Here is a 10,387-nt window from a genome sequence, read left to right as displayed (position 1 = left end):
TAACTAAAACATATGAAAAGAAAGGAAAATATCAATACAAAATAGAAAATAAAGTATTGTCTCAACCTTATTTGAAGAGAATGAGAAGACCTACAACAAAATATATAGTATAAAATATATAGTACAGACATGTAAAACTCATTTACCAGTTATGTATTTATATACATAAGAATGATTATTAAAAAGACAATAACTCTTATTTTGTAACTCATAAGTTACAAAAAAAATTGTAACGGACCGTTTTACCAATTAAAATCTATTATTAACTAATAGTAATTAAATTTTTGTATTCTAATTAAAACATATTTACTTTTATCTTTATTATAATAATTTCATAGTATTGCAAATGACAAATATTTATGGAATATATTTTAGCCAAGTAAAAAAATCTAAAATTATGAATTTTTTTATGTAGAAGTTAATATCTATAAAATGAATAATAATAATCAATAAAAATATTGACTAATTATTTTTAATAAAATCTTGTCCTAATAATTTTTTTTTCTCGTATTAGTCCTAATTGGTCAATCAGTTATTTTTAATCAAATATAAGTAAATAAAATCAAATATTATATATTATTAAAATAAACTAAGTTTTTAGAGCTAATAATATAAAATTTTACATATTAAAGTATTGACTTCAAATATTTTAATATCAATTTTTTTTGGTAGTGAGACAATTTATTAAAAATTATTTATTTATTATAACATAATTAGGGTATTAGATTGGATAAATGTAATGATTTGATGTGAAGAATAAAAAGTGACAAAAACTTAAAATTTTAATAGATTTTTAATATAATGCCATATTGGATTAAGGTTTATAATATGATGACACATTGGATTTAGGGTTAGGGTTGTGTCCAAAGTTGTCATCATGACAACCTTGAATTTATATTAAGTAGATTGTAAGGATTGGGCCAAGAGAATAATTGATAACTTGTACCAATCCAGGTGCTTAGTGGGCCAAAGACAATAAAGGTTAAATGAGCCTAAAATAGAGCTAAGTCTATGATTTAACATAAATTACCTATTAACCCTGAATAAAACAACTTTGTCATAAAAAATAAATAAAGTAAAGAAAAAAAAGTTTGGTTTAAGGAGGATACGAAACCCCCTGAATAACAACTCAAAGACTGGGCGATTCCAATCCATCGCATTAAAAAAGAAGAAGCCGCCGCTACTTTGCTCTCAACTGCCGGAATACCCGCCGCTACTTTGCTCTTAGCTGCCGGAATACCCGCCGCTACTTTGCTCTCGCCGGAATACCCGCCGGAGCCGCTGCAAGATAATTGCTTCGCCGCAGATCTCTGTTCTTCCTTTCTTTACCGCCATTATCATGGTTAATGCAACAAAAGGCGTCTTCAATTCCTGGTTCGTTCCTTCCCATCACTCACTCTTTTCCTTTCAATGTTAATCACTTTTTTTCTGGAATAAATCAGTATCCCTATGCTAAATACTCAATTTCTTGAAATTGTTTATTTCTTGCAATTTTGTCGCCATTTACAATAATTTAGGGTTTTCACGTACTTGATCTTTAATAGCATCTAATTTGTAGTAATAGGTTTTTTTTTGTTTGTTTGTTTGTTGTGCAGTGACATACCTATGGCTCAATATATCATAAATATGAATGCTTCAATGCCTTCATGCGACAAGTTCATAATACATGTCTTGGACAGTACTCACATGTTTGTTCAACCCCATGTCGAGCTTATGATTCGAAGTCAAATTGCAAAGTTTAGAGAAGACAATACTTATGTCAAGCCTTCTTGATTTCATTCAATCTCAATTTCATCTTACCAATACTTGTTTGTTTATCATGTTGGAAAACACTCTTCTATTGATGTTCTATTAATATTGAAATTGAAATGCCTTTTGAATAGTTGTATAGACGCATATAATACAGCTATTTTGATTAAATTGATGATGAACTGGTGCATTTTAAACATGACCAAGTTGCTAAATAAGCATCTTATATCCAGAACTCTTCTAGCAATGACAGATTGTTGAACATAAAGCTTTTCTGCTATTTAATTTTAGACGAGTATGCAACTACAAACTTGATAATATCTATGTTCAGCTGCATGAGTGTATACACTATATTGACTTTGAACTTGTGTTGTTTGTAAAGACTGTCTCAGGCATTTCTTGGCAGAGGGCTGAGATAGTAGAGGAATGTTAAAACTGTTTGAAAGAGGTTAACTAATTAAAACTATTGGAAAGAGGTTAACTAATTAAAACTATTGGAAACACTGTCTCAGTCAAGTTTCTGCTACAAAGGTTCCGGTTAATGTCAATCTACTGCATAAGAGTAATCAATCATATCTGGCTCCATGTCGCAATAAGGTCTGATTTTAATTAGCTTTATTTAGAACACTTAGATTATTATTATGCTACCTGCAAATATGTTTTAATTTCTTGATGAAGAAAGATTTAGGCATTCAAATATTGTTGTTTGTTGATGAATCAAGGTCCATATTATTCTGTTTTTCAGGCACTATCTTCTTCAAATGGAGACAGCAATGGCTCACTAAAGAGTGACATATCTGAATTAAAATTTTATTATATATAAAAAATATAAAATCTGCTTATATTTATATTTGTTTTAATTTAAGTTAAGTTTTGGCATTGTTGGTTATTGTTCGATATTTATCTCATCAAGGTTTCAAATTTAAGTTATGCTTCACGACAAATTGGTAGCCTGGTAGGGTTAGGTTTATGATGAAACACATGTGGACTCTTTTGTGGACTCTTGCTTTTCGGCATATTGTAGTCCTAGGTGCCTAATTTGGGAAATTATATGCTTGCAAAGTTGCGATTCTTTGTTATTTTGTTACTTTGCTTTTAAGTACAAACATTGATTGCTCAAACTTTTGTAACCATCCAATTTCTAACGGAGAAGAACTCTAGTAATCTAAAGCTGCGATTCTTTGTGTGTATAAAGTTACATAAATATTAAATATCAAATGTATGTCACATGTCACATGTTTTTCTATTTATCTAACCTATCCTTGTGTTGCACAGTGCGTGCATTTTTTGTTTACTTTGCAGGTTTAGACTTTAGAGGCAAGTTCATCAATCACATTTGTTTTATTTTTCATTGTGTGTAACTGCAGTTATGGATACTTCAGCAGGTCCAAGTCTCTATCCATTGCATCATAGCAAAACTATTCACCTGGTTGGTTGCAGATTTATCCTTGAAGAAGATTTGTATTTATTTTATCATGCCAAAAATTGCACTTTTAACATGCGACATGAAATCCAAAGCCTTACTCACCTCTGATTTTATATATGAACTAGTGTTAAGTACTTATCTCTTTCTGAATTACATAATAAGATAAATTTCTATGTCATCAAAATGATTTTGAACAACATGAAATTCAGTTCATAGAGATTGAATTCTGCACAATAAATAGGGACTTGGAAATTTTTCATTACATAAGTTTAGTTTGTCTGTTGCAGCAGTTGTTGTAATTTGGTTCTTGAGACTTGTAATAATTTGCTTTATTTTTTATCATAATAATGTGTTTTATGACCTTATGTACAGGTTAGGCATGCCCAAGGAGTTCATAATGTAGAAGGAGAAAAGAACCATGATGCTTACTTATCTTTTGATTATTTTTGTATGAGCAATATCCTAATGTTAATATATGTTTCTAGTTCCATTTCTTAGAGGCACTCACTCGAAGGAAACTTAACTATGGGAAAAAAACTGAACATCCCGCTGCCAACTCGATGACTATTCTCATAACAATCCAAAAGGGCAAAACTCTAGAGATGCTCTATGGAGTCTACTGAGAGTCAAAGAAGCTAATATACTCTCGAAGATTAATATAAATAAAAGGTTGTGGCATATTACTCCGAACAGGCTCTACGAGGGGAGTAAAGGACACAAATTTAATACAGAGATTGGTTCTTAAACAACTGGAAATAATATCTACCATGTATTTTTTTATGTTTAGTATGTGATTAATCTAGTATTGGTATTAATATTTAGATGGAGTTTGACCATTTGTTTCAAAAAAACTAATTGACCTCTAAGTTAGTGGTAGGAATCATTCGCACTTATTGGTTCTATGTTCGCAAATAAGTGTGTTTCTATATTTGGGGCTATCATAAGTTGAAATTAAAACTATTTTATTGCAGGACAATGCAAACAGCTGTTGGAGTCTTTGGTGGGGATGCATACACTGATGGAATTAGTGAACCTCCTCTGATGGTGGGAAATGTGGGACACAGTGATCATCCTGCTGTTTCTGCTCTGAACTGTCCTCCATTTCTTGCTGTAGAGCTTTGCCGAGAGCAAATGGTATGATAAAAAAGTGCAAAGAAATGATATCTTGACACAAACATTTGACATTAAATTTGATGATTAACACATTTTAACTATGTGGTTAACATATTTTTGTTGATAATTAATGAATATAACAGGGTGTTTAGTTCACTAATCATCCACTTAATAAAAAAGTATTTGCTTTATAAACAAATATACATTTGAACAAATCTTTCTTTCGTAATGCAGGGACTCCATCCTTGTGATAAGAGAAGAACCGTTAGCGAGTAGCAAAACATGTTTCGAGGAATTGATTTTTCATTAGTTAGTGATCTCTTTATTCTCACCTTATGATATGGTCTAGCAGTTATTATAATTAAGTTTGTTCTAACACACTGATTGCTATAAAATATTAAAATTTTGGTTGTTGGATTTGTGCTAAATATAATTCTCTATAGATTGAAACTGACGAAGACACTTGGTGGAAACCCGAAAGAGAGAAGAAAGAAGAAGTTACTGGTAGGGGACTGAAGTTTTTGGAATGGTGAGCAAACTTAAGTTAGGATTCATATTTTTCTTCAAATTTTATTTATTTTGTTCAGGTTGTGTACACGTAAAGAGAAGGAGATAGCTGTTGTTACCCAACTTCAATATTTTGTTAAAAATAGCAAAAATATTTATTTTGATCTAATTTTTTGCACACTCATTATTTAACTTGTTTATTTTATGAATATATTTTAAAAAACCAAAAGTATTTATTATTTGATTATTTTAAAATTAGGTTCTTATAAATTTTATCGGTTTTTGTGTGAATTATTTTTCTGGTTTATGGTGAAGTTATAGGAAGAGTAAAATGCAGAAAAATAAATGACACAAGGATATATCCCGGTTCCCCTCACAATCTGAGTACTCCAGTCCCCTTACGAAGTAAGAGATTTTCACTATTGTTGGTAACTTGTACAACACACAACAACAACACCAAGAACAATCATCTTGGATTTTTCACTAAGATCAATTATGAGAATAATCCTCTCAAAGTGCCTAACTTGTTTCCAAATCTTGGATAACAAGAATAAACAAGTATTTAATTTTTGTATAAGAGTTTGAATAGTAGAGCAATGTATCAATCACTCGATTGATCTTCTCTTTCAAGTAAAACAATTCACAAAGATATATTAGTGCTCAAGGTATATGAATATATGAGAAAGTTTTTCTGAAATGGTATGTAGCAATGCAGAAAATTTCTCAATGAAAATTGAAGGATATGGAACACTTTGTTTGAAAATATTTGTTAGATAAAGGTTGTGAATTTTTATGAAAGAGGTGAAGATTTGAAAATTGATATGTATGGAATTTATAGATGACTCTACACCCTTTAGAATGGTTGTATTTTGATGGAACAATGCAATGGTTAAGGATTTGAAACATAATTTCGTTTGGATTCAAAACATGCTTAAAATGTCTCATTGGTTCAGTGGTAACCGGTTACTTGAAATGAGGTAACTGATTACCTTGTAACGTTACCTATTGGAATTTAAAAATATTGCCCAGGTAACCGGTTACTTGGTTGAGGTAACCAGTTACTTCACCTAAAATCTGCCAAAAACAAGGAAACAGTGGCACTGCAAAGTTGAGGTAACCGGTTATTTAGTTTCTGGTAACCGATTACTCTTGAGCTAAAATGTGAAAAAGCATATAGAAATGACTTGGAAACAAAGGCAATGATATTTCTTGATAGGGTAATGCATATGTATGAAAAAGGAAATATTATTTAGCACTAAAATGTCAATGTTTTAGTTTTAGCTTTTACCAAATATTTGAAGATCAATCACAAGGCTAATCTTCATAAAAGTTGCAAATGATTCAAATGCCATCATAATTCTTTTGCTCATCTTTTTGATATATGTTAACTTCATCAAAACAAATGTCTCATGTAATTATGGAGAAGCTTGAGATTACATTCTCCCCCTTTTTGATGATGACAACTATGAATTTTTTTGAAGTGCATGAGCTATTGTTTGTCCATAATAAGCATGCTCCCCATATCTTGTTAACTCCCCCTTTATTAATGATTTTGTTTAATATATGGCCGTAAAATTTGGATCAGCAAACAAACATGCCTCTTCTCCCCCTTTGTTATTATCAAAAAGGATGGGGAGACATAAGATATGCATCATATAAGTCATAACACACAATTGTAACCATAGCATACTAAAGCACATAATGTTTTAACAAAACATAACTTAGTCTTTAACAAAACAACACGAGAAATAAAACATTAAGCAATAATATAAGTTAAAGAACATTAAGCAACAACATTAAACAATAAAAGACACGAGAAATAAAACGATTTATTGGTTGGCAAGGACGATAAGGAATTCGAAACGAAGGTTGTCAAAACGGGTGTTGATGTGTTGGTTTAAGCGAGCTTCCATGCCAAGCATATGATTGTAGATGAATTCATTTGTAAAGCCTCCTTCTGGTACTTGAGCAGGAGGTGGAACCGGAGCGGGAATTGGAGCTGGGGCCTGTTAAGATGATGAACCTTAAGCAAGATGCTTGAATATACCATCTTTATCTTGAAAGATCCCCATATTTTTGTTGGCCGCTGTCGCCCTCGGTTTTTTACTATACCTCTCGTGTGAGAGATACGAACTGATTCTTCTTTTGTTTGTGAATGTTGAAAATCAGAGAGTCGCCACCGACTTTTATTTTATCCAATTAAGGAAAGGTTTATAAAAGAAACAGAAAAAGACCTTTAAGAGATTTTGGGTAAGGGGGTAGGTTATACAAAGGGAAGGTATTAGCACCCCTTTGTATCCATGGTTATCCATGGGCTCTTAATTGCTTAGCTCACTTGTTTTGAATCATTTGTCTTGCCTTGAAATGCTTGTATGTGGTCTTAAAATTCATTTTGTAAATTGACTTTATAATGATCCTTGTGCGGATGTATACAAAGTGTTTTACCTTTCGAAAGATGTTTTGAAAAAAGAACGTTAACTTCGTAATGATCCTTGTTTGGATATATACCAAGTATTGTCTTTTTTGAAAGTTTTATTTTGAAAAACAATGATATATGAGACATTTGTTTGTTTTGATTTGAGCAAGCAATTAGGAGGTCTACCCTAAGTTTATAAGGTCTTTTCCTATTTCCTTTAGAAAATTCTCCTTTTACCGGATGTAAACAAAAGTTTAATTTTGCATTTGAAACAGTAGAATTTGATTTTTGAAAAGAGTAACAGAGGGATTACCCTAAGAGGTGCAAGTGTGATGGTGTTTTGTTTTCAGATATGTTATCTTTTGAAGTTAGTGATCTAACGCTTCAGTTTTTATCTTTGACATACACGCAGTTTTATATGTACTGGAATTTAAAATGCGGGAATGTAAAATGCGGAAAATAAATCTACGCTATTACATCGATTGTGCGGGAAATGTAAACTACGCTATTTACATGATTTTGACAACCTATACACTTTATCTAGGAATTTAAATTGCAATAAGATAAAAGAAATATTTTTGGTTTTTTTTGTATGGTTGATTTTAATTAGAATTAATGCATAATTAATTTAATTAAAATGAGAAAAAGGTGGAAATAAAATTTAAACCTAAAAATTAAGTCTAAAATATGTTCATATTAATTGTTAATTAATTTTAAAATAAAAACTAATTTTTTTTGGATTTTTTGAAGTTGTTTTGAAAATTATTAAGTTAAATTAACATATAATTATACAAATAATTATGCAAATAATTGAAACTTAAAGAGAAAATATTCTAAACATGTATAAAATTAGTCTATAATATATAAACTAAATTTAATAAAAAGAACAATTTTTTTTCTGATTTTTTTGATTGGTTGAAATAATTAAAGAGAAAATATATAAATATATACTAATTAATTAAACAAAATATTTTAATTATTAAGAAAAATAAAATATTTTTATGTCAAAAAAAGAATAGATTATTTTATAAGCCTAAAAATATTTTTATTATATTTTTTTGATTTTTTAAACTATTTTAAATTAATTTTGCAAAGTAAATTAAATAAAATGAAAAATATATAATCAATAATCTGGTGTGGTTGATAGGAAGGTCTATGGTAAGGATGAGCATATCATGAGCGTTGGATTGAGTGACAAGTTGATCTGATGGTGACTGGATTGAAGGCACATGGCACGTACAGGACTTGCAAGGCATAAGATCAGAAACTTTAAATTAAAAAAAACGCGCGCGCGCTGGCCACTCAGGTGAGGACACCTCATCATCTTCAACCTCTCGCCACCACTTTTAACAGCGTTTTTGCCAAAAAACGCTGTAATAGGTGAGCTCAAACCTGCAAAATAGCGAATAGGGGTAAACTCATGCAAAAAAATTTCGCGACCTATGCAATCAACTAGCCTTGATCCACTGAGTTCAAATATGCCATTAGTTTTATGTAATTTTGCCTCTAGCTAAAAACCCCAAAATAGAGTTCAAGAACCCTAAAATGGTATCTTCATGGATACGTGACCAAACTTCAATTAACTATCCAGAAACGATCAGAACAATAAACCAAACTCAAATATATGATTACATCGTGTTAAATATGCATGTATGATTATATTTTGGTAGGTTTATGTTTGAGCAAACCGTGAGCTTTAGATGCCTGTTTTTTGAGGTTTTGCTTGCTGAAAACGATTGGGATAGATTCAGGGATGTTTGAGGAACGTGTTTGAGTATTTAGTTTGGGTTGCATTGAGCTTAAAATTAAAATTCGAATTTCAATTTTTTCCAATATTTCAAGTTGTTTACAAGAGTGATACAAGCAAGAGTATGGTTCTGATTTTGTGTCTCTTGATTAATGAAGTGTTCTACTTCATTTATAGGCCATAGAAGTACTTAAAAACTAAGCTACCAAGCATTGATGTTTCTTTGAATCTTTGAATTTTATAATATATAACGCTTTGAATTCAAGCAACCATGGCTTGATTTTCTTCACCCTCTTGCTCTAGGCCTGCTGTACCCTTTCATGCTGCAGAGCTTTGAATGATTCTTGGTGACTCATGCTTAAGAACAAAGCTACATAACATTATCCTTTACCATTTCTTTTTCAATTTAATTTTAAATGTAATAAAATTAAACCAAAAAAAGAAAAAAATGCTATGGGCCTTAGGTTGGTCGTGGGAGGCCCTTAGCATTGTTAGAAGCATGTTTGGATCATGGAAACTTGGCCCCTTTTGGAAAAAAAACACTTTTGATCAATGTTGATTTCATGCATTTTCCCAAAAAATAGCCAACTTCAACAAGGCATAAATCCCTCAATTTTTATCATATGAAGGAGTTCTTGTACTTTTTAGAAACCTAAAGATGTCCTCTACAAGCCACTTTGGGAACTTTTTTTCATTTGGAGAAGTTATCTTGATGTTATGGCCTTTGACAAAAAACCACTTTTTGTTGACTTTGAAAATGACCTGTAATGTCTGAGCTCATATTTTTCAAATGGTGAATCCAATGACCATGGGACCAATTGCATTTGAAAGATAATTGAATTTCCTTCAAAACAAGCTTTGGTTGGAATTTTTTGAATGAATGAGGAGAGAGTTATGGTCAGTCAAAGTTCAGTTGACTTTTTACGAGAAAACCCTAATTTTGAAACTTAGGGTTTTGTTGATTTTTTATCTTTCTTTGATGAATTATGATCAACCAATGATCAAATGATGAATCTTTTGACAAAATATGGATGTTGACAAAAAATTTCATTTTTGACTGTCTGTTGACTTTTCGGTCAAACTGGTCGTCTGTTGACTGTTTGAGCTGCTGACTGTGCGTCTGAGCGAATTGAAATTTGAAAATTTGTATGGTGGTACTTTGAGACATATGGAGGTCCATGAAATTCATTTGAGGTCTCAAAAAACTTGTTCTCCTGAAAAAAACAAAAACCCTAGTTAGGGACTGTTCGCGTAAGAGACAGTTAAGCGTACCTGATTTTTGTGCAGTGCTGAGTCTCTGCTAATCATGTGATATTCAGAAGACTTCTAGAACAAAAATCTTGGAATTTTGAAATGCAAAAGTTTGATTTGATTGATGGTACAAAACACGGAGAATTGCACTGTCAGCGGGTTTGACTGTCAACTGACT

The 10,387-nt window shown here is 31.2% G+C and overlaps 1 protein-coding gene and 1 pseudogene across 1 annotated transcript; both read left to right on the top strand.

The window, feature by feature from the left end:
* Positions 1-1,068: 1,068 nt before the first annotated feature.
* LOC131628344 (general transcription and DNA repair factor IIH subunit TFB5-like) lies at positions 1,069-1,967 on the top strand. The gene is made up of 2 exons (XM_058899187.1): positions 1,069-1,374; positions 1,596-1,967. Exons 1-2 carry the CDS (start codon positions 1,340-1,342, stop codon positions 1,771-1,773), a joined length of 213 nt encoding a protein of 70 aa, XP_058755170.1. The 5' UTR covers positions 1,069-1,339; the 3' UTR covers positions 1,774-1,967.
* Positions 1,968-3,720: 1,753 nt separating this feature from the next.
* Positions 3,721-6,144, top strand: LOC131628345 (phosphoglycerate mutase-like protein; annotated as a pseudogene).
* The last annotated feature ends 4,243 nt before the right edge of the window (positions 6,145-10,387 follow it).

Source organism: Vicia villosa, unplaced genomic scaffold (assembly GCF_029867415.1).
Source record: "Vicia villosa cultivar HV-30 ecotype Madison, WI unplaced genomic scaffold, Vvil1.0 ctg.000444F_1_1, whole genome shotgun sequence".
Taxonomy (NCBI): domain Eukaryota; kingdom Viridiplantae; phylum Streptophyta; class Magnoliopsida; order Fabales; family Fabaceae; genus Vicia; species Vicia villosa.
Note: the sequence above shows the minus strand (reverse complement) of the source record. Positions and strands in the feature narration are given on the sequence as shown.

Bases quoted from the DNA above. Each gene is read 5' to 3' on its own strand.
- LOC131628344 (XM_058899187.1), top strand. From the start codon at position 1,340: ATGGTTAATGCAACAAAAGGCGTCTTCAATTCCTG. The intron at 1,375-1,595 runs GTTCGTTCCTTC...TTTGTTGTGCAG, and splicing joins AAAGGCGTCTTCAATTCCTG to TGACATACCTATGGCTCAAT.